The 25,712-nt window shown below is 46.6% G+C and overlaps 1 protein-coding gene across 1 annotated transcript in view; it reads right to left on the bottom strand.

The window, feature by feature from the left end:
- Nucleotides 1-295: 295 nt before the first annotated feature.
- Nucleotides 296-25,712, bottom strand: part of LOC111267221 (uncharacterized) — a 66,663-nt gene continuing 41,246 nt past the window's right edge. Inside the window, exons 2-3 of the mRNA XM_022845318.2 lie at nucleotides 21,675-21,752; nucleotides 296-1,687 (exon numbers count right to left, since the gene is read on the bottom strand). Coding sequence (XP_022701053.1) covers nucleotides 1,014-1,687; nucleotides 21,675-21,752 — 752 coding nt within the window. The 3' untranslated portion in view covers nucleotides 296-1,013. The remainder of the gene's footprint in view (nucleotides 1,688-21,674; nucleotides 21,753-25,712) is intronic.

Genomic DNA, 25,712 nt, shown 5'->3' with positions numbered 1-25,712 from the left:
AGAAGCGGATAATTGTTACACAATGAAGACGAGTAATCAGTTAATATCAAACCTGAACGCTTCATGGAAATCGGCTTACCCTAAATCTAACCATTCGACGGTGTTCTATGTGTTTATGTGTTTACATAGATAACGGAGTGATACAGCGGAAGAAGCGTGCCTCCCATAGCGAAGACAGACGACCGGAATCGAGATTGAATAAATACCTTTTGTAGGCATAGTACATAGGGTTCGAGATAATAATACTAGTTATAATCTGAATACTATTTCACAGTTTATATACAAAGGTTGGTTTCGATTCGTGATGAAGATGATGATCCGCGAGGACGAGTTTCTTACTAAAGTTGGAGAGTGGTGTCTTCATTGACTTTATTTTATTTTACTTTACATTGTCTTTATGGATTTTGCATTTTTTTTTTGAAGGTATCGATCATTGTTGTCTTCTTTCACTAAAATCAAGTGTTACACCATTAGTTAATTTTTTGGCGATTAGTCGTACGACACGTGTTCGTTGTGTAGATATCCGATCTAGATCTATGTTGTTCTTCTCCATATGCAAGACATTGATGGGTTATATCTACTCATCGATCAATCGGGCGCTCGTCGAAATAGTTCCTATGTATCCACGGAGGCTTCGTTGTCGAATGTCGCTTTGCCGATTTATTTCATACATGCATTATAAATTCTTCAAAAGCAATGTCGATAACAGTTCCTCACCAACTACTACAATGACTTGATCCAATCGTTCATCACTCAACGACGTCAGTGACTCATTTCCAACGTTATCCCGATTGATACCGCTCATCCCGTAGATCTAACGCGTATCACGTCCCGCTGTTGTATCAGGTCCATCGTCGTCATCATCATTCTTCTGCTTCTGCTAATAGCCATAGCACGAGCTTGTTGGTTCTGCTTCCATCAAATATGTGTATCGCTTCCATACATATATATATATATATATATATCGTTTTTCTCTCTTTATGTATATATAATAACAGACTGCTGCAAACCGCCTAGGGTCGGGGAGGAGACTGACTGAGCTCGTGTATCGACGGCGGTGAACTGACGGCTCTCTGGTCCGCTTCCGCAGCGGCAGCGGCTGCGGCCGCAGCGGCGGCTGCCTGCGCCGCCCGAAGTGCTGCTGTCGCTGCTGCTGCTGATGACGGCGTAGGGGCTACGCTGCCGGGCACCGCGAGCAGAGGTCCACCAGGGCCAACGGCCATTAAAGGTCCGGCAACCCCGGCTACGCTTGCACCCGCTGCTCCTGCTCCTATTGGATGTCCATGCTGTTGCGCAGCTTGGGCCTGCGCTTGTGCCACTGCCGAGGCAACTGCCGCTGCCTGGTGGAGGGCCTCCTTGCTAAAGTTGCAGCCCATTTCCTGAATGTTCTCGAGGAGGCTCTTGTGCAGAGAGTGCATTTTCGCTGCGTCCATATCCTTTTTCAGCTCCTCCATGTCCCTTTTCAGCTTGGCGCGTCGGTTCTGGAACCACGTAATCACCTGTGCATTGGTCAGACCCAACGATAACGCGATCTCATCACGGTCCGCTGGCGACAGGTACTTCTGGTAGAGGAATCGCTTCTCCAACTCGAAGATCTGATGATTCGTAAACGCCGTCCGAGACTTCCGCTTCTTTTTCGGCTGTGATGATCTTCCGCCGTACATGCCGTTCGGGTCCCGGACACCTTCTGCAAAATTGACACGGACAAGAACGCAGAAACAAAGGAAACACAATAAAGAATACAGTGTTGAATTTTTCTTGTTGTACATGTTGCGGCTGCTGTTAATGTGTTGGGTGACGGACGCCACCTACCATGACGAACATGTTCAGTCTTCGCTGAATAACATAGAATGTCTAACAACACAATGAACAGGTTTAAGAAGACTCATGTGCTACAGAAAGATGATGCGGAAAACTCTCACGACAGAGGTCGCAACGACATGATCTCATAGTTTAATAGCACAAGCTAAAATTTGTTGTAATTATCGCTAGAATTGTTTCGGTGTGTTTTGACAGTACCGGACAGGGCGCATTTAGGATACAGGCCAAGCTAGATTCACCGTGACCTTAGACAATACGAACAGACAAGGAATCAGTTACCAGCGGCAGGACGTATAAACTGGATGAGGACAGGTCGTTTACTAGAGTCGCTGGTGTTAAGACGAATAAGCGTAGGTGAGCGACAAAACGATGGTAGTTCTTACATTACGGAAGATGCTCTCGACAAGAACACTTACTACAAAATGAGTACTAGGTACTGCATAGCCGCACACTCGAGGACATAGACGTGTCTATATTCTCGAATGTGCGGTTGTGCATATATATATATATATATGCGCGTATGTAGTAGCAGAGGAACGCGGTTTGCACAGCCTGCTGCTATGGCCAGAGTCGGTTGTAACCTAAAAGGCAGTGTGTGCACTAAGAGCAACTAGGTGCTAGGCGTTACTCTACCCCCCAGCTTTGTCTCCTCACGGAGTCCCCGTTTGTCGTTTTTCCTTTGAATGGCTTTGTGTGTCAATACAACATTTGCAGCACTTATGGCAGCCAGATATACGATCGTTATGCTACATTAATCGGACGAACACGACGCGACCTGCGATACACATGTGGTTTACATTTGTCGCTCGCTAGCTGCTGCTCTTCACCCTCATCCCTACACCAGCCCAACTATTCTATCTATCCCTCTCTCTCAGAGACACTTCTTGTCAGAGAAGCTGTCAACTGTTTAGTTAGAAACTACTGTTATAGGCGACTACTATGTAACGGCGCCGATCATGGCTTCCAGAAAATAAAAAATGTATTAGCTTCTTACAGCTATGGTCGTGTAACGTTGTTTTTGCTCGAGATAAAGAGCCTATCGGTGCACACATGTACCTAAGAAATGTACACGCGAAGTATTTATTGAACTAATAGCACATGATCCTATGGTTGACAAATTTGTCGTAATCTGATTAAATCGTGTGTCGGCAAATGCGTGCGACAAGATAAGCTTCTGTGCTTCATATACCTACGGATCGAACCTGTACAGGTCAGCTCAATGCGGTAGGATCGGAATGTTTGTCTGGAACGACCTATCTAATAACCGCGCTCACGACGAAATTCGGTAATACAGTTTAAGTCGTATTAAAGTCACTTTGCAATTGTGTGTATAATATGCAGGAAATGCGACTACTGTTACATTAATATTGTCGGTTATTGCTGAGGTCGGGATTCACGGGCCTGAAGTCGCGTGCGCAAAGCGGAGCAAACCCGCCCCACGAAACGGACGTGACGGGGAGGCTTTGGACCCGCCTCCTTATCTCGTTACCTTGGCCATTTCACTACCATCATCATCATCACCATAACCGCCGTCGTTCGTTGTGAGATCGACTCGAATCGAGGTTACTACAAGTCTGCGTTAATATAAATGTATTTGATCGAGGCGTTTGCGTACGCCGCATTGCTCGTCGTGGCGACGACCCATTACTATCGTCTATAATGGATGAACTCGGTTATGAAAGTAGCCCCTCCTCTCGAAAGTCACGGCTGGGTCGGTGGAGCGTTGAGTACAAAATGGAACCAACAAAATCGTAGCAGAGTAACGCCAGCCGCAATAGCAACAGCCTCAGCGAAAACGGTCAAATCATTTTCCGTTCTTAGTAGCAACGACGAATGATCGTCGTCGCCCGATAGCTATTGCCCCCTTCACAAACGATTACTAGTGCTACCAGTTTGTAGGCGACGATGATGTTTTGACGCACCAATCAGCACGGAGCGATCTATGAGCGAGAGGTAGCGGCGTCGCCAAGCGAATGGTCGTCATCATAACAACAGTCGCTATGGCAGGCAACGCCGAAGAACTAGAACTGACTGAGTAAGCGAGCGAAAAAGCATATGACTATTATGCGACGACAACGGCGCTCGGTTATCTGGCAAGCGCACAGGAGCTCCTGCCGGAGACGTCGCCAGCAGCAGTCTTTCCTCCATACCTTCGCATCGTGAAGTGGCAAAGTGGAGACGAGGCACGTCATCGCCGACTGCCAAGCATCTCTTGCGTTGACCCATACAATTGAGACTGACGCGTAGATACATATATATAGCGAGTGCTGGCATCGTTAACGATAACGCTTATGGTATGCACGTTTTAGTTCGCTGCTATTCAACAACAGAGTGACAACGGCGTTATTTATTTGTCTGCTGCTGCTGCTGCTGCTGCTGCTGTCGTTTGACAGACTCCCGCCTTCGCGCCGTAAAGCGCTCAGTTACAGCTGGCTCTGTATGGAAGCCTTTGCAACGATGACAAAACGAGGAGCCAGCCAATCAGCCCTCATGTCGCAACGATTTACTCTCCCAACAACGACAACAACAACGCTAATAACTCAACAGTAAAAAGCAAGCCGACACATAATATGAATCCCGGTCATTTTAGCGTTCGTCGAACGTTGCTTAGAAGGTGACAAAAAAATCGACAGTGTGACAACCAACTCCCAGGATCACTCGTTGTATGGAAATACCAAGGAAGCGCCGCTGAGAGAAGAGGAAAGCAGAAGTTGGAAAAACATAACCACTGGAAGAAGAAGAACTAGCTGCCAGCGCCTGACAATTGTTAGCCCGATGTTGCTGAAGACGGACCGACAAATGAACGGATAGACAACAGAATACCAGATTACAGCCATTTGAAAAAGTGCAACGCATTGCCATTGACGAGTAACAGAAGTCTGCGCATTGTACAGACAGCGGCGGAAGTCAACGGAATGGCCATCGATATAATAGCCATTATAGAAGTGTTAGTCACTTACTTCGCCACCTTTACGTAAAAGGGCGACGATTTTTCCGCATATTCTTTATTAGTGTCTGTTGCATCAATAATTGGTAACAGCTTGATGAAATGAACTCTTGTCGACTTTACCAACGAGACAACGGAATGGGTGCGAGCTTGCCATTTCGGGCACAACCGTGCGTACTGCTATGCCGTGCGACACGCTATATATATATATATATATGGTAAATAATAGATAACTCGACGCTATCCAATATGTTGTTTATCATTATCAGCGCCGTAAACATGGCACGCGTTAATTTTAGCGACACTGGCTGGACAATGCAAATCTTTCTCTTTGTCGCCAACAAACAAACTATCTGCTGTTTCCTCATACGTCCCCGTCGACTAATTTGGCGCACGGCAACAACATACAACAAGTAACGCCCGAACGCTTCTTGGTACAAAACGGTACGCGCGGCCCGAGACAGCCCAGCACGTAACGTAGCCTCGTACAAGTATCTCCAGCAAAATGAAAAACCCACCAAGTAGCAAGTGGTAGGCTTGCTTCCCGCGCCAAAATGGCCTAAGCTGGATTGTGATTAATTGGGATTTAATTAGTTAATTAAAGCAACGAGCGTGTGTGCTGCGTTCGCTACAGAGTGACTTCTACAAAACCTAGAATTAAAATTAACGACAGAAGTTACTACGTCGACGATGACGGCTTTTCTGTTATCAATATTATTGCTATAATTCAATACTATTACCGTCATAATTATGCCCAGTGAAAACTCTGTGCGAAACGTACCACCTACGGTACCTCATTATACTTATTCAAATAGCTCTCAGACATTGTACTTTTCTACGTACGCTTCCGAGTCGTCGACCGATGGTCGATTCAATCACATAAGATCCCGACCAGCCTCGCCTTCCGAGTCGAGTTCGAAAGACACCACTAACAAGAACGGGGGCTAATCCTCGCTTCTAAATTGTTACTTCTGTTCTTGAGGCCTGTGTAAGTTCGTCGTCAATGGTCCAGTGACTTGCCATCCTGCGTATTGCTAAACAGCTGCTGCTGCTGCTGCTGCAGCAGCTGTTTAGCATATACGCAAAACACAAGGAAAAAATACGTTGCGACGGTCGCGTGGTCATCGGACGATCGGCGGTTATACCCAGAAAGTAACTCTCGTTCGATTGCTGGTTATCTTCTTTTCTTCTTTGTTCGTTCCTATCAGAAACGCTCGACTAATTGCTGAGTCAATATTCAGCATAGTCTCTGCGCTGACGGCAACATTGCTTTATTAGGCAGCAGAGTGTCCTTTACTTCGGGCCCTTTCAATCAAATACTACTAATAATAGTAGTAAGCGGCATTTTTGGCCAGCGGCCTGCGCCAAAAGTCACGCTTCCTTCAGGAGTGATGCTGCGTTCTGTGCAATCCTCGAAAAAAACGCAACGATATGATATCGCAGTGTCTGTTTGGATATTGCTATTAGTATACCACAGTATATATATATATTGCCACAGTATATATATATATATACTGTGGTCTGCCTTGTCAACAAGGATTGTCTAAAACACCGAACCGCGCAACGACAGCTGATAAGTTCTTTTCAATGCATTTATTGTGTACATCGACACGTTACAACCGTAATGTCCATCCGTTTGAGGTAACACGTGGATATCTGCTTGAATATGGCATTCTGTTTTCCCTAATTCTTATGTATGGACAAATTCAATACGTAGTTGTAACGTAGTATTAGACACACAAAACACTGCGTAGACACGGACGTGAAGATCTTTACAGCATAACCATGACAGCGGCTACGGAGCGATTCTTGTCGATATTCCTATTTCATGATTATTCCCGTTCCCGGATGCCCCCGAAATACCTCATCAGTATCTGCGCGCGTCCGATCGGACCAACTAAGCTCCGCCTCTTCGACGATAGTTGGCGTGACAAGCGAAAATCAACTGCTGTCAAGTGTGTGTTCAGGATCGACTCCTAAAGGAGTCCGACCGACTGACGAATCAATCGATCGTGCACGTGATGAAAAGCCGCATATGAAATGCGGGTGTAGTACGGTTGATAGATAGTACGTTATCAGACCGCACCAGTGGATACCACGAACGGGATATGCTTACCAGTACCAATACATAGGGAAACCACCAGCTCCCGTGACTAATAATAAATTTTATTGTACATCAGTTGAATAAATGATTTTCAAGCGTCATGACGTCCTCGATCGCGCAGGTAGCCAACCAATTAGTGAACGACGGAACAGCAGAACATAAATAACAGCGGTGCTGGAAAAGAGTACAATCTTATCTATGGTATGTTTTTTACGTATGACCTTTTGATTCCTCTAAGATTTATCAGTGAATGGAATTATCATCAACCCGAACAACATTAGCAACAACGATAACCATAACAAGCCGACATCTGATTTACCGAGGCGTAACAGAGATTGATAGTATTTCCCAGCACGCCGATGTGAGATGATGGTCACAACTAAAGTTCAACGAGAATTGAGATTCAAATCTAGTCTAATGAGGTTCAGACCAACAACGGCCAAAGTAGAGGTGATAGCGCCGCCTGACTTCACGGCAAGCCCTTCGCCAGAATTTTCGCCGGCGCCGACGCGTCTATCACGGCTATTACGTACTGTTAACAGCACAAATATACCACGAACATACAGAATCGCTATAGTGACTCTATCAGCGTTACCAGTGCCTCGATCCATTCATCCACCCACTAAAAGTGCGCGCAGAAAGCGACTCTGCACCATTACTAGAATCGCTAATTTCATTGCAGAGAAAGCTCCCGCAACGCGTATCCGTCGGCGCGACATCGGCGCATCTGTGTTAGCGCCTTCACATGTCCTAATTTACTTTCGGCGCCACCATGGCTACAATTATAGACCTGCACCAGCAGCAAGAACAGTTTACGTCATCGTGTCGGTAGCCCCAGCAACCTCTAGCGATTACAGCGCCACCTAAGCTAAAACCACCCACATCATCATTAAACCTCCATTATATCTCCGCAGTGATGAGCGGTCCAATAATCAACGATTTGAACGGCTTTGTCAGCAGCCAACAGCCCGACCGAGCTAATTCGGCCCATCCGTGACCAGTGTCAGCATCAAACCTTTCTTCAGCACCACATCTTTCCTTGTCTTGCCCCTTTTGCTTGCCGTTTTGCTGTTATTCGATGTACCACGGCCACATACGACGAAAATATCGTGTCGCGTATCTACCGTATAGTCAATTCGGTTGCTAAGGCATTTTCCTGTGAAACCGAGCTGGTGGCCAGCCGGCCAGCCGGCCGGCCGGCCACCATTCGTCCAGTCAGCCGCCAATGGCCAAAGATCGCAGTTCGCAACCGCTAACAATAAAACTTTTGCCGCTGCTGTGGCTGTTACCAGCGACGCAATATGACCGCTGCTGTAGCCTTCGGCGTCTGGCCACGGCAGTTCCGCGCCTCCCGCAAAGCAGAGCACGGCGCATTGGACGGCCGCTTAGCGAAGAAAAGCGAAATCTAACAGCAGTGGACTGCATTTGTTCGCTGTTGAAGAAGCTGTTCCTGTAAAGCGTCTATATCTCTTTTGCCTGTTTCGCTCTGCCTCCCTTCTGCACTGGGCCGGCGAGGCTATCGATGAGCATTAGCGTCATGCAGTGGCGGCAATAGCAGCAGCAGAATTAGCATCAGCGTGAGCAGTTCTTAAGGGTCATCTTCTTCCTCTGGGCCAACGGCGCGCAGGTTGCCTGCAGCGCGCAGGTTGCTTCCGCGCGATTGAACCGCCCGACAGGCTGATGAAGACGACGCTATCGTGACGATGGCTAAACAACGAAGGTACTTCGACAACTTCGGTGGTCGCTGTCAACATTCGACCACTTCACCCCGACGATTATTGTATTAGCTACAATCCCTGCCGCTACCGCCGCTGTTGTGGCTGTGTCTAGCAGCGATTCTCCTTCTGGCAGTACGAACAGCGGCCTTTGGTGCGGCAGTTAAGTGAAAATTCTATTCGGCTATAGCTATAGCTGCCTTTCTTTATCCTCTCGACATCTCTATATTAGTCTTTACGCGCGCACACACACAAATATCTGTATCCCTGTGTAGATTCTCTTGTAAGGGTATTTCGTATGTCGTCTGCTTGTGCGTTTGTCTTTCCATTGTTCTTTGGCTGGCTAACAGCTTTAACAGCAGACGCGCAGAGAAGCGTGGAATGGCACTATGGACTGAAGTAAGTGCGGAACGAATCGTAACTTGGATATGGTCCTCGACGACGAAAAAAAAGAGGTTGGTTTTCAGATCAGCTGGGCTGACTTTGATCAATGGGCTCGTGTGAGCACCTGCGCATACTTTCCACCTGAGTACTTCTTTGATATCTGCCTTACCTTATATTCTGTTTGCAAAACTAGATAATAGCTCGTCACCATTCGAAGGGCAACGACGTAACCCTCTGGCACCTAAAACACTTTCTCGTTTTCGCTGGTCAGACCGCTCGTTAATCATCGCAAACAACGCGCCAACGCCTAAACAATGACTTTACACTTGGGCTGGAAAAGTTCGGTAGCCTTAGTGGGAATGGGTTACGTTACGAGGCCAGCCTTCACCAGTTCATTCAGTTAACCAATAAGCTTAAAGAAATAGCCCATGATAGGCAAACGACAGATGTTTCTGTTATATACTATCGTAGCCCCCTCCCAGGTCCATACATTCAGTTGAACTGCATAGTCGTTTAACTTCTCCCCTTCTCTGTCTAGCTTCCCTTGTTCTCGCCAGGTACCAACTGGCTTCCTGGAGCAATAGCGTTCCTTAACTCCCGAGGTGTGCTAAGTATACAAAGGTCTGCCTTTTAAGAACGTTTGTGCCTTACACAGGAACACACACGCACGCACGACTCAGTGTGGCGCGATATTACTCGACACATCATCAAGCGATTTACAGGAATCGATCTCGGCCGATTGTCAACAGACGCAACGACAAATGCTGGAACTAGCGCTTCCAAGGCGAGAATAACTTCAGGGCCTTTTGCAAGTGCCAAAGCATTCCGATTGCAGCTAAGTCACCAGGTCGGAAGTATTTGCGCACACGACCAAGTTCCTATCGTAGAGATGTTAGAGGATCAACAACGGCTTGCATTAGTCAACTTCCTCAACCTCAACTTACCCTTGAGTAGCGTTAGTATGTTGAATTCTGTTCAACTTTCTTTCTTTCCAGTTTTTTCACTAGTCGTTGGCAACTGAGCTGTGTTCGCTTGAGCTGCGCGCCGCCGCTCCGGGTCGTCGTATGACGACAAGTTAAGGCTCTCAGTCATAATTTGTCGCACAGTCGGATGGCCACTGAACAGAGCCACATTGAGGAACGCCTCCTTTGGCGCGCTCCTCTGGCTACCTCTAGCGGGAAGCAGGAATCAGAGCAGGGTTCTCCCAACACCAAACACTGCAGCGCGACTGCCATTACTTGTACGACCCGTTGTGCCACTACCCGTCGTAGTGGTGCTACGAACTAGTTTCACGGGGTAGTGGAGAAGACGGCGGAGAGGTGACAACAGGGACTATGGTGAAGCGAGTGAACACACGAATGAATGAGCCGAAGAGGTGTCCCTGTTATTCTATGCCGCACTCCTTCCTGCGGACCGAGCGGGATAGTAGTAGTGGTAGCGATAGTAGGTGGACTCGAATCGGTCGGTCGCTCCCCCTTGTCGTAGCAGCACAATAAATGAGAACGATTAGACACACCGCCAGCCACAACCAGACGGGTAAAGCACACTGTGCGTGTAAGTGTGCTGTTTGGCTATCCCATCAACTACATACCATGCCACAGTACGATGTGTTTGTCCGCGTATAGGGCATGTGACCGTGTGCACAGGACAATGTGCACTACGTAATGAAGTTGGAAGGGCCCGAGTAAGTAGAGGAGATCGTAGGGTACGACCATGTTACATGTTATATAGACACAACATGAACAACCTGATACATTGGGTTGGATCGGTTTAAATAAATATGAAACCCGAACATGTGATAGAATAGCATTTTATACAACAGCACAATGTCCTTGTTTTGGGCCTCGCGAGTGTACGAACTAAGTAGGTATTACACTGGGTCAATTGAACCGTTGCCTAGTTCACTAGATACTGCTATGTATGTGCTATACATACATATGGCGTCCACCTTCGTTTCGATATAATACGATATCTGTTTATTCGGAAATCGTCCATTTCAATTCATGCGGTGCTATAGAGACGAGCCGTGTCCAGCGTCGCGTGTTCAACACTCACGCAGTTGCTATATCCATTTCTGCTTAAGTATTTAACTGTCCAAATAAACAGCAAATCTCACAAAATTCTAAGTTGAAGATGATCTATGAACAGACACACGTACATAATCAATCAGAGAACGAGCCGCTAGGGAAATATAGGTCGAATCAGTACATGTGGAATAAATGAATTACTGAAAATCGACTGCTGAACGGTCCCGGGTGTGTAGAACAACACCCGGGATCATCATCTAGGGACAGGCTCTATGGCAGTGATGAAGCAGCAAGCGCGGTCCTACAACGCCTGCTGGTGTTATTGTTGCTAGCAAACCCAACTTGTAGCGTTCTCTGTTGAGTAGTTGTTACAATATTACGGTCGTTCTTTCTATAGATACTGCTCAATAGGTGTCGAGATAAGTTAACAAAAGACCTTTTTTCCGACGACGAGAGCAAACGCAAAGAATATGGTATGAATTTGTGTGCTTAACATCATTACAAGACTCAATGGCGTCACTACAGCCACTGCTTAAGTGGCTGTTAACGGATAAACAATCGATAGCTGCATCTTGGACCAAACACAAGTTTAAGGTAAACGATAAAAAAACATTACGCTACGTTTCCTTTATTAACAAATTTGTAGAAACAACAATTGGCTGTTTTCTATCTGGATTTGCTTCCAGATTGGTACTATTCGAAGTACCAATTAATGCAGCTGTGGTTGAACTGCGTCCGATCTATAAAACGCTATTGATAACTTAAACATGGATCCAACTTACTAATCAACATGTAGACAACCCACTTTAAACGACTTTATTAAGGGTGCAGCAATCTCTCAACACCATTTAACAATGTATTCTGTCTGTAATGTATGCGTCATGCCTTACTTGATTCTGTCTTTATTTCAGTTTTTCTTTATTGTACAGCAGCAAAAGCTAATTTAATTACTAGCTATCATTCACAATCTAAAGCTTGATGGAAAATAAACCTCAGTTTTTATCATCTGGACATATCTTTACATAGTAGTGTCCATAATATGATTTGCACGCTCGGGCGATTCGCTCCTGGCGGATTGAACACATATGAATAGATAGCAATATATGCTGCTAATCCTGCTGCCATTGTTGGATCGCTAGTGCTGTCCGATGTGCTACTTCGTGGGGCAGGGAGGGGTAAGCTGGTGGGGTCTTGTGCCCGTCGCTAGTCGTTTCCGAAGCGACCAGTCGGAAAATACGGTCCCGCCTCCCTCTCGACTTCACACAATGAGGAGGCACCCATGCCCACGCTGTCGCCGGTGCCTCCCGATGCTGCTGATCTAACAGAGAACGCCAGCCTATTGCTGGTGACTGCTGCCGTATAGGTCCAAACCAATCCCACTGCTGGTAACATCGTCTACAGTGAAGAGAAGTCAGGCGTCTCGCAGCAAACCCCTCCTGCCTTCGAATAGTGTTATGTGATGCACAGTATGAGTCCTGAAGCATTGCCCAGATGCCGCTCGAGGGATACTGCAGCGCAAAAGGAGTGTGTATATGACTTGACGGTTAGCATTAGGCGAGTGATGCGCTAGTTGAATTACGTTCAAATTATTCTCCTTACCGCCGTTGACTTTACCGTCGTCGGCGTCGTCAATACTGGTCTGTTCGTCGGTCGTCGTATGAATGAAAGAACGACTAGTCGTGTTGTTGTTGTCGGCAACGACGACGTGCAGGCAGCCGGTGCAACAGCATCATCCTGCTGAAGGCTGAACGCGAAATATAGACCCAACAATTTTAGGCATTCGGTTACCCGAATGGTCGGGTCGACTCAACCACAAAGCGGCCAGGTCGCCTCAAGGAAAAATATTGGAAAAAGCCCTACGTCAGAGAAAGATTCGGTAGCAAGTCCCGCGACCGACCCGAGCCATTGCGACGGCATGCGATTGGAAATGTGCGTGAGGTGGACCACAATATTGTCCTACACAAATACACACGCAGACAGGCGGTCAGAGAGCTGCAATGCGATAGCAAAATCGTCTGCATCATTGCCGACGAAAATCATTCACTCTTCAACACGGACGCCGATGACAGCCGTAGCAATAAAGTGAATGAAATAGATACACTGCGACCGCTGCCGCGACGGCCCAGTCGGACTAAGTCAGCATGAGCGCGGCCTAGCGCCGGTTCAATAGCACTACACTTTTTTAAAATTATCCTATTATCTATTGCCAAAATAAGGCGCTGTGAGTTCGCGGGAATTTGAATCCGCCCATTGGCTACGAGTCAACGCCTACAGCACTAACAGATCCGATGGCAGCAGCTGTCCGGTTGTGGGAGGGCGCGTCCTCATCTTAATGCAGCAGAAATAGCAACGGCAATAGCGACAACGGTGGCTACTGTAGAGGCCCGTAATTTGGCTTGGGGCATTTTGTTGCACACAGTAGATCGTAGTGGGACTGGGCAATCACTTAGTGAAATAACTGAATCGTGGCTTGCTTGTTGAGCAGCGGGGCTTGCCACGATGAATACAAGCGATTAACTCAATGAGTTTGTCGGCGGCACCGAGTCCAACCTCCTTAAGTGGACCTACGCAGCAGCACAGACAGTACGGTATCCCTTATACGGCAAAGCCTTAGGCGTCCACCTCTTCAGTCCAGCTAACAGTCGCGCAGATCAGTGTCCATCTGTCTGGGCCTACGCAGTCCGCTTGTCCATTCGTTCCTCATTGTCTAATATCCAGCCAACGAACCAGCCTGAAAGCTGGAATTGATCTAGCAGAGTGGGGTCCTGTTTTTTAAGAAGTTTTCGTTCCCCCTTGCTTCGAACGATGGTCACGTTACCATTGTTTAACCGTATTCAGCCACGTCCGTTGACATCCTAAATGATTCCTAAACCTTCCATGCATACCCTGACGATAGGTGTACACGAAGAAACATATCCCATCGTTAACCTAAACCGACAACGACGTTAAAACGCGATAAGCAATCGACGAGCGCGATGTCGACACAAGCAAACGGCGGTATAATGCATATATATATGAAGTTCTAATGATTCTCAGTTCCTGTTGTTTGTTTGTACGTTTTCCGTTGGCGAACCCTTGCATTTGTTACTTTGCTGGCCACAGCGTTCCTATTCTAGTTCACCTGACAACCCATTAACAACTACCACGAAAAGCCTCACTACAGAGGTTCTTTCGAAATGGCGCTCATAATTAGTAAAGAACACATTCCTCCGCCTTATTGCACTGTCGTTCTATAGATTCAGTTAATGGTTAGCCAGAGACCTTGCAGAGCGTTGCTGTCTTCTAGGTAAGAAAAGACGCCATATTTTTTATTATATGTTGTCTAAATCTGGCCTGCCCTTCCTGACGTTGCATCAATTGACTCGGTAACCTCGCTGCAAAGCAATGGGAACCCCCTGGGAGTTGTATCCTTGGCCTCTGGTTCCTGACTGCGACAGACGTAGGCGGGGGGGGTAAATGTGGGAACCGTGCGTATGGTATATAGTATGGTTACAGAATGGCTCTGCAATGGGGCAATTCTATATATCAGGGTACCAGTAGGCGCCCTGCTGCAAACTGGAAGGGTATCACAGGCTGTGCCCTCTCCCATTCGTTCGGCGCTATACTCACTGGGGCCGCCCTCCCACCGCCCAAGCGAAAGGAGAGCTGTGCCCACCCACCCACCCTTCGAACAGCGCTTGCTTTGACTCAGCAGCTCGATCCCGATACGGCTAGGATACTGCTATGTGTGGGTCACTCACCAGCCATCTTGTTCCCTCCGAGCTGCTAGTAGTCCCCGGTGGCTTCTTTCTGCTTCAAGCAGTAAGGCAGACAGCGGCATGCAGACAGACAAAAAGGGAAGGAGCGATAATCCAGTGTTGGGAGGCGCAGGTCCCCTGTCGCTGGAACGGCGACTGGCCGCCCGAACGGGCTCATTATCTCGTCCCCTCCTCGCGCACTGCTATTCCTTGTCCCTTTTTGGTCCCTTCGCTCACTCAGCGGCAGGAATCACTCGCTCGGCTTGGTCGGGCCTTTGCCTGCTCGTTCTTCGCTGCTGGTTCGCTCACAGATCTGATACCCCAGCGACCTGCAGACTTAATACACTCGAAGAAGTTGCTCTTTTGGCTCTAAGAAGACTGCACCATTTTAGCTATGCGCTCGAATAGCTTCAAGACTTGCAATTAGATTGAGGCTAATGCACTGCCAGTAATAGTAATGTACAATACGAGTTTATAACGATTGCAGTAATACGATAAGAAGGGAAACATCAGCGATTTTAGGCGGCGCCAAAATCGGGAAATAAAAGCAAGCACCAACGAACCTGGGACAGTAACAATGAAAAACCAGGCAGGCAAACTAGCCTAGACGTTACGTCGGGAGTAAACGTTGCGTGCTGATTACGGTATTCAATCTCGGAAGAGAGAGAGAGAGAGAGAGAGCGCAGCACAAAGTTGTTTGAAAAAAATCGTTTGGTTCTTTGATTGGACATCTACTCTATGAAGAAATAAGCATAAATTAGACTGAACACGATGAAAGGTGTGCCAAATAAGCTTAGTAGCCGGAACGATGAAAAACAGTTGAAGGCGTGGATTACGGATAAATAAATCTATTTACATAGCGAGCTCGTAGCATCTTCTAGTGATAAGCGCGTATTGGTTGTGATGGCAATAGGGTGATCATATAGATTTTTGTTGTTATGTAGTAGCTCTAGGAAACTACCTGAGTAACCTATTTTAAACAAAACCAACTGTCTGTGAAGAATTATACGCTTTTAGTGAACTCTAAGACAACCTATTGATTCGATCTATAAATGATATAATCTGTAAAGATCGACCCTGTACACTATTGATTCATTTATATCTTCTAGCAGAATCCTTAATATTTCAAGTTTTACCTCTGGTATTGCCATTAAGGCCTTTAGTTATGGTATGGGTGTATTGGGACATCGAGTTCTGTCGAGATGAGCTAATCTTAAAAGCGTCGGCATAAACCATGATTGCCATTAGATGTGCCATGCGACGATTACATCACCTGTTATAGATGAGACATCATTCCAATACAGGTCATATTATATAATATACTACTTTTTGTTATCCGGTGGCTATTTGAAGAGGCTGCATTTTCAACAAATCAAGTAGTCCTAGCATAATCCCACTCCCGTGTAGGGAGCAAACCGATAGATTACTTGTTTATGTATATCTATATATGCATAGGCGTTTGGAGCACCAAATAAGCGCACAGAGTCCCAAGCGAGTAATGAAATGGTGAAAGTAGCACGAAGTTTAGAAGAAGTAGAACCCTACTGCAGCCACACTGACGATGTCATCGCATACGACAATAATCATCCTTCACATATGCTTGGTCTCTTCGTTTGTCCATACGACATATACATATGAAGGATAAACGCAGTTTCTCTCGTTTATTTGCAACATCGTGCCGCGTATCAAGCACCGTGGCATTCGTTCCCTAGTGCTGTCTTCAGTATTCGCTACAGAGAGAAGTCGCTGCGGTGAGTGAAAAAGGCACAATGGACCTGAGCGTATACGTAGTTGGGCGACGACGTAGGGGAGGTTTGCCTTAAACTCTCGTCCTGACGTCCTCGACGCTGTCCTGGTGCGCCCTCGTGGCGGTCTACCCATGGTATCGGCGATTGCCGCTGGCACTTCCGCTATCGCTGATGCCTCTGTCTGCTGACTGAGAGACTGACTGAAACTGGGTGGGCCTTAGCGGCTGTTGGACATTAGCGGTGCATTTAGCAAATGAGGCTCTCGCTCGGCCTGATGAACGGCCATCCCCAGCCAACACTGGCTGGCCGAAACGGCCAACTATTACTACCTGGCTGCTAGTCGTAATAGTAGCAGTAACAGCTGTAGTGAGCTAAACCAACCAACCAACCAGGAACTCTGCACGAGCTATCCTCTCGCGTGGCCATGTCGTCGTCGCTGCACGTCCGCGGCACGAACAATCAAGGGTAGTAATTCAATTAGAGCTTGGCCTAGGCGGCAACAACTGCGTCAACAAGAACCAACGACTACAACACAAACTGCACGTTAGCCGCCGCTGCTGTCCGCCGCCGCCGCCGCCGCCACCACCATACGGCAAACCAACAGCAGAGCAGGCGAACAGCGCTAGCTCGCGATAGACCATCGTAAGCCGCCGCCCACTAGATCATCATCGTTGCGAGTCTCTTCCATTTCCCGTTCGGTGTCGTCCGTCCGACCAACAAAGCGACGTCGTCATTCTCAGAGACATTCTCATAACGATTACCACCATCATCATTAAAGTCCCCGTCCATATCTTCGTCCCTCCTTCCCCCTCCGTTCCTCCACGACCATCGTCATCATCATAAGCGTCATCAGCAGTAGCTGGATGGTCGTCATAATCATGATCCAACCGCCATTAAGGTTTGAGCCACTTCTAGAGTGGCATCGCCGCAGCTCACCAGCCGGAGCAGTCAAGAGACAACACCTCCATCAGCATTAGCAGCGCGTCACTATTACTGAAATGGTGACTGTTGGTGACGGTGTTGATGCTGGCGGTAGTGGCGGCCGACGTAGGCAGGGATCGCGGCGACAGCGACTGAAACGATGGCGCGGCGTCAAATGCTACGAAAGCAACACGATGATGCTAGTGATGACGTTTGTGAACCATCGGCGTTGGGGTGATCTCACATTCTCCTCCGGCCCCTAAAACTAAGTCTTTCCAAGACCGGAAAACATCGGCCTGATCATCTTCCCAGTTCAGAGATGAACGCGTCGAAGAATGATAATAATGATCGTCAAACATGAAAGGCGTAACAACAAAAGTTTACAGCGCGGGAAGCATAATGCCAACATAAAGAACCACCATAGGCTGGCGATGCGAGCATGGCAGCTTATGTGAGTGCTTGGCTCCTCCTCATAAGTACTGCGAAGTTCGCAGCTTGTTAAAGACGAACGTCAGAAGCAACAGCAGTATCAGTTTATTAGTTAGTAACGAACTAGTACTAGAATTAGTTAGTAAGTATTATTAGTATTAAACATGGTCGTTATGAGACACTATCACTATCAGTGAAACGTTACTTCGGTCTATTCGATAGTTCAGCATATATGATTCGCGCCTTCGTTCATCCATTTGTCAGTCGATCGTTCGAGATTCATAGCGTTCGTATGAAATACCCTTATGATCGGTGTTCATGCCGTACGCACTCATATATTATTGAATTCCGAGCTGCAGACCTTAGTGGATTCTACTGATCTGACGCGAGCAGATCTAACAGAGATATCCATTTGAGTGGGCTAGAGTTGAGCAAGCATGAAATGCTGCTGAGTAGTACAGAATGGCTCTTTCTCTTTTTGCCGCTGACGGAGTTTATGGCCAGCAGACGTTGGCGCCACTCGGTGACGCTCGGCTACTGCGGATAATAGATAAAACGGTGTATTTGCTCGCACTTTTCGGTAAGTCAGGCCAAGGCGATTTCGGTGGCCCCTGTAAACAGTTTATCGACGACCAGTGGGTTGCCCCCAATCGCTTGGTCGAACGAGCGACCAACTATCGTCGGATCATAAAATGAGATCAGCGTAAATCATAGGCTAGATAGATTCAAGTAAGTGGCAAGGAGAACCAACGTGACGAAGAAATGGCTATGAATTTGTTCGCTGCATTATGATCCATAGGGAAGAACAAGGAATACACTGAGGGTCGTTGTGGGATACGATAATCATAATAATAATCATCGTCGTCATCATCATAAAGGAACCAAAGCAGTCCTTGTCTGCAGTCATTTTGCTGTTTTTAGGCCTTTTTTTAGCGCAGCTTGCAATCGGACGATTGAAATCAACAGGCTTGTTCGCTTACCAGGCCCTTCTGACTTGAAGGGCAGTCTTTGCGGAAATGGCTCGAAGATTTGCGTTTAGCTTTCTAATGGGAGACGAGACGCGAAAGAAGACAAAAGAAAATTAGTGGCTTGGCGAAAGTTGTACCCACACTTATTGAATGCGGGATAAACAGGGAAGAAGCATAACATTGCACAGAACGTGCGACACAAAAACATAACTAGGGCTTTCCTTGGGGTACCAACCGACGTGTCTAGTTGTTTTCTTAACGTTCGGTGTGCTCGATAGGTGAACAGTCTGTTTCAGAAGGCGTCTTATATCGATTCGTTGAGGGAACGCTGGTATCCGCTGGTAGCCGACAGCCTGTTGTCGTTAGGTATAGGCCTTACCAGAAGCCTGCTAACGTATGAATATACATTCTCTCTCCAATTAACTTCCATGCAGTAGGTGCGTATCACATAAGTGTATAATATGTGTTTATTGTGCCTAGGTGCCAGTTCGCAGTATCCAACAAATATTCGAACATTATATTCATACAAACCTAAGCAGTTTGACTGATCGGACCATTGTCGTGATCGTAGAACTCATAGAATATATTGCCAGTTAACTGTTGTCTGTTAGAGTAACTTGGAGAAGTATGCCAGCGATGCCTGAAGCTGTCCCGATATGCCTGAAATAATTCAAGCAATAGTACATAGGTGCAGAGACAAGACGGCAGACGCCCACGGCGCATAGGATATGTTAGTAGAATGAGCTCTACTAACCGCCTATATCCACTAGGTTCTGCAGTGACGGACCGGACGACTCCGCCTGCCAAAGACTCTGTTCTATAACGCGCTGACGACCTTGCCGGTGGCTGTATACGCTAGTGCATCGGCTATGGCAGAGTGATCGTCTGCGAAGGGGTTCATAGCCGCTGTCGAAGAGGTGCTGCAACAATTTGTACTCATTCCAACAGCATCATATTGAATGATAGAAAAGACCACTCTGTCTGCTAGCTGCCGCAGCTCACAGTGAGGCCATCGGGTGCCTGATACTCACTCGCTCATGCGGTACCGCCACAAAACCAACGAGCGCCAGCACTGAGACTGCAGCAACAGTAACTAGACATCGGCGGAATGGGTAAATTAGCATAGGGCGTTTTTACTAGCATCGTGCGTATCGCATTTGTAAAAACAATGCATGTACTTATAAACTCTATGCCGCGCGTATTTGCCTATACTACATCTGCACATGGCATTTCGCACATATCATCAAAAACACTGTCACATCAAACCCACCAGTCAAACTACCCATATACCTTCCATTCACTGCATTGTCCACTGTTATTAAATGTCTATAAACCTGGTCGCAGTTGAAAACGACATTAACGACATGTATCGGTTGAGGTGCCGAACTTGCTGGCTTAATCCCTTTCTTGCATTAGGAAATTAAGCATGTGTTGCGAGAATTATTGAGGTATTGTTAACGCCCGCCGATCGGTGCAGCTTGGGCTTCATCTAATTGGCTTTCAATGCTACGGCCCCTTTTCTTCTCTGGCCACCTAATTGAGAACGCTGCTAGTGTCGACTACAGAAGCGGACGAGCGAAGGCATAAACGAAGGTAACGGAACCTAAGTAATTTCTCGCCTGGCGAATCAACAATTGAGAAGTCGGCTCGTTTGTGAGGGTGAACCCCCGAACGCCGCGGCAACAGCAGCAACATCAACAATAACAACAACAAGTCAAAGACTGAGCCTCAAAGGCACAGGCCGCCATGGATGACGGCACTAGAGGTTCTGCACGAACTATCCTACAAGTAAACGAAATTAACAGACGTTCGTCGATCTAGTATCCCAGACGCCACAACCAGAAGCGGTCAACAATGACGAGCTGAATGTAATATCCACTAGCGACTCTTCAGAAACATCTATTAAGTAGGTGAACATGCGAGCTCTAGTTACCACTTAAACCTGTGCAAGTGTGAGAGTGACTATCCGTTACTCTGTCGAGCAGCCAGACAAGATCGAACGACACCTCGGACATCATTTAACCTCATACATTGCCGTAAAGTGCAATACGACTGATACATTGGGTTCCATGTAGCTATTCTTCTTTCTAGTAATAAATACGTACGTCTGTATATATGAAGAGCAAGTTTAGTCCCCTCTACGTGCTCTGCTGCTCGTATCGTCTTTTTAGATATTTGCATACTTAGTCCAGTCGTATGGAGAATTCTCGCTAGGGGATCAACAAATGGACGGTGGAGTCATAAGTTGTCCAATGAGAGCCACGATGAGGTGACTGTTCTATCAGTTTCACAGCAAAGAAAAATACGATATACTCAAGATGAGAACAAATGATGGCCAGTGTAAAACAACCTGCTAATGAAGTTTCGTATGAGCAACAGTGCAGATCACTTGCTGGTCTACGGTTTTCTCAATGCAATAAAGTTTCCTAACAAACGAAGATGAAATGCGTGAATCCCACGTCGACGCTTATGAGAAACATATAGTGATTGATAGGAGGGAAGCTTACCAGTTAGCATTAGAACCCCAAAACCGTCATGATCTTTCAAGTTCAGTCTAAGTTTGAAAAAAAGCGTGCTTTCAAAATGGGAGCTTTTCTTAAGTCATAAAGAATTACTGGCAATGCCGCCAACTCTTCCATCACAGTATTCACTAGAGCATTTATGAACACACTGGCAAACATGGACAATATAACGGAGCAAAATCTCATGTTAAAGACTCTTGTAGCGTGTATATATATACATGTTGATTTTTTATTGAATCAGCAGCGTAGAAACGAATTAAGGCTGTTATCGTTACATTGTAGAAATATCCGATGTCTTTCTGATCTGTACCCAATCATTAAAAGCTCTCACGGCTCCGGAGATCGTCGTACCTTCGAAGTTTCCTAGAACATCAACCTCCTGCTGCTGATCCGAGTTGAACGAGGCTGGTGATGACGAAGAGGACTTACCTGCAAAGAGATAACGTTGTAAGAGTTCACAGGTCACCCTGGAACATCCATCGCATGGGATAGCATCTTTCAAGAGGAAAGTCGCTGCCATCAATAGCATTGCACTATCAATACCTACATCTTTTCCAATACGATAACATAACATTTACTGCGTTATCAACAGCCAAATAGGTCTCTTGCATACATATGTTTGGCTGCAAATAACAATACATACATAAAGTGTTGCCCGTTTTTTAGCTCTTTTTTTTCTTAGCTTTAAGGGCCTATATCTCAGACGGTATGAGTCGCGTAGGCGTCGTTTGAAAGCTGAGATTTTGCAACAGTAGACATATTGGTGCCTCTATTTATACTTAAGGCAAAGGGCCTTGAAGATGGGTGAAATGTCTGTGAAAATTTGCTCTACTTTACGTCAAAGGCGCACTACCGACTAGGTCCATAGAAAGACATTTGTACTGTTTATGGTCAAGATGCGTTATCGGAAGAAACGATCCAAAGATAGTCGTGTTGGAAACTTCGATGTGAAAGATGCTCCTCGTAATGGTCAGGCAATTGCGCAAAAAGTTGATGAAATTATTGAGAAATTTGAGTGAAGTCGACCCGTGAGTAGCTACGACATCGCCAGCCGATCAGACAGCCAGCGTTAAATAGCTTTAAACCTGTCGATGTTTCATTGTCATATGAACTGACGCAAAAAACGTTGTTTGATCGTATTCCCATCTGCGAAACGCTCCACGAACGCAACGAGTTCGAGTCATTTCTAAAGCCGTTGGCCGCAAGTGGTGAAAAGTAGGCTACATGTGCCAATAAACATGTGCGTGTGTGGCAATCTGCGGCCAAGTCCAGATTGACGCCAAAAAAAAAGGCCTTCGGTAGGAATGGGAAGGGATCGTGCACTGCAGCCGTCTCGAAAAATGATAAAGTCGGCTCGTTACTGCCAATAAATCGACAAGATCATAACAAGCCATTGAGAACAATCAACCGGAACTAGTGAGTGAATAGGACAATACGCCACGACAACGACATCTTTATCTAGCCAGCGAGAACTGAGAAAGTTTGATTAAGAAACTTCGATGCATCTGCCGTATAGCTCGGATCCTGTATCGTTATGGTGTATCATTGATGGTGTTAATTTAATTTCAATAGAGGGATGCAGAAAGGTCTCGCTAATATTTTTGGTTCAGCAACTATACGAGTCCTACAACGATACGAGCGAAGTAGGACCAGAAATGCGGCGGCAGGTCATCGATCAAAAGGGCGCATATTCGGTTTAGTGATATTGTTTTACGACATGAATATGCATTGGCCTCGATTTTGACCTGAAAACGGCGGGAATACTTTTTTTTCGCAACCCAATTTATAGTGATGGCTATTTGTTCTACTACAAACCACCCGTCAACCAGCAGTCTGTTGCCCCCAATAAATGTGGAATTGTCGTTCGAGGTAGAACACTAGCTTCCGCTAATGGATACGTAGCTGGACACAATGCTCTGCCGCTGTAAAGTGTACAATATGCTATAGATATATTGAATGCCGATTTATTCGAGACTAAATATAGCCTCCTACCATTACACTAGCATTAAGCGTTGTTTTTTCCATTGCTTACTCGTATTCGAACTACATATATAGATCGTTTGCCTTTTCTCCTTCGGGCTGGACGCCGTCCAGCGGCGGTGACGGCGCTGCAGGACAGGCATCCATTTCCCCCCCGTTGTCTCTTTTCCATAAGTATCAAACACTTTGTCTATTCCAGCTACCATTGTCATCGCATCAGCATTGTCCGATAGCCAATAGCGGAGTTGTTGAGTGTTAGCTATCCGACCGACTCGATGGTTGTTAGATTGAAACAAAAACGACGTTTGTTGCTTTTAACAAAGCAGCATTATCGAGAATTGTTTGACGATTACGGTCGATTGACGTCGTCGTCGTCATTAGATTCCTGAGCCAATAGCCCCCAGCCTCCCCAATGATTGGCTGTCCGACAACCACAGACCACTCTATAGTAGTGCGCCTAGTCGGCGCAGCAGCAACCGCCGCCGCTGCTGCCGTCGACTAATAAGAGGCCGACGGTATTGTTGTAACAGCAACAACCAACTGACCTGTCTTCTATTGCCGATGCAGAAAGCGTCCGCATTTCTGGTTACGGTTGCGTCTGCCACGTTTCTGCGCCCTCGGAGAAGATGAATGACGGATCAGTTCATCGTATCATCTGGTGCGTCTGACGTTGGATGTTGCGTGGTAAGAAGAACGGACTTTCATAATTTATAGAACGTAGCAGACGTTATCGAGGTGTTATTGAGATGTTGTTCAACGTGCTTCTCTCACATAATCTGTGTATAAGGAGGCACATTATTTCGAGCTACAGCAGGATCTGTGTGCATGGTAGCTTTATAAAGTCGGCAAGTGAACCAATTTAAACGGTGTTTTACGGTAAAATAACGAGGTGGACAAGGGAGGTTTTGAATTGGCTTGCGAGGCCACGTCCGAGAGACTTCAACTTTATTAAATGTAATACAATAATACTCGGTGAACGTCTGTAGTACGTTTGTACATTGCTCGAACAGACGGACGCATTAACGATGAACAACTATAGTCAAAGAAAGTCTGCCTAATCAAGCTCTATTCGCTCGGTTAGCCACGCAATACATTCATCTGTATCGAGCCCTAAATCAATCAAAGCTGCAGATCGAATATTAGTTGGTACGTGGCCTTTCTTCTGCACCCATTTTGAGATACCATTCGGTAATGTATGTTAATTCCAACGGGGAGAATTAACGCAGATCAAACAGCTTTATCTTAAGGAGGGTCGTTAGTTGCCTGCTAGGCTATCGGCATTATATAGCCAGAACGGCAGAATCGGTCGCAAAACCTAATCTTCGCCTGTTTTTGCTCGCGGCCTGGTTTGTGCCCACTTTAAATCGCGTCCGTCGGTAATGACTGACTAATGGGCGGTTTTTTTAAGACGGAAAAGCCAAAGGACAGATGGGGTTCAATCAAAGCCGATTTATTCAACCCATTGAGAGCTGTTGTTGGCTTCATTCAGGCAGCTATAACGCTATGCGTAGTAGTAGCAGCAGCAGCAGCAGCAGCAGTAGCAATAAAAGTGGCGGTGATGGTAAGCGGCGGACTCCTGTGTCGGCTTCTGCCGATTTGGCGTCCACGTTCAATTCACCGCGAGGCAAAACGACGTCCGTCGGCGACCGCAGCGGTTGCTGGGATGATCAGAATCTTTTAGTTCATCGGCGCATTGTTGATGTTGTTCTTGTTGTTGTTATCGTCACGAGCGACCAGAGCGTGCATCAGAGCGCATCGGTTCGCTCTGGCTCTCCAGGGGCCGATCCAGCGGCCACAGTATGAGTGCCACAACGATATATCGATTCAGTATCGCCATTATCATCAGCTTGCTCGGATCATAATATGATCGACTTCGTCGCTTGCTACCAAGATCAACAATTGGCATCGTACGGCAAAGTGCAGCGGCAGCGGCGTCAACGGCATTAAACGGCAATCATCGCGTCAATGATGAGCTTTACGATCCAATTTGAACATAATGAGAATGACGACGTCAACACAATTGTGCAGATGTGTGCATCTAATTATGTGGCGTACTAATTTTCCTCTATACTTTATTTGTCCGCCTTTTCTTCTTTCGATGTCTAGTCCTAACGACGATGCTTGTTCTCATTTATCCGTTCGTCTCTACTACAGGTAATCAGGTAGACAATCAGTTCGATCGTCAGCTGGAGCATAGGTCCTGTAGCGGGAATTACCAGTTAAGACGCTGCATGCGTATAATAAATACGCTAGTTTACATGGTTTCTATTACTAGCAGCGGTTACTCTACAACAAGCGTAGCCCGAATACAGTGAAGCTTCTGCGGTGGCTCCTGTCGAGGGCTGATCGGGCCGCAATTAGTAAAAGGAGAGGGCTGGTTTGCTTTAGCGCCCCTCTCTCCGCTGGCGG

Source organism: Varroa jacobsoni, unplaced genomic scaffold (assembly GCF_002532875.2).
Source record: "Varroa jacobsoni isolate VJ856 unplaced genomic scaffold, vjacob_1.0 scaffold_1157, whole genome shotgun sequence".
Taxonomy (NCBI): domain Eukaryota; kingdom Metazoa; phylum Arthropoda; class Arachnida; order Mesostigmata; family Varroidae; genus Varroa; species Varroa jacobsoni.
The sequence above is the reverse complement of the archived record's forward strand: the minus strand, read 5'-3'. Positions and strand labels throughout refer to the sequence as shown.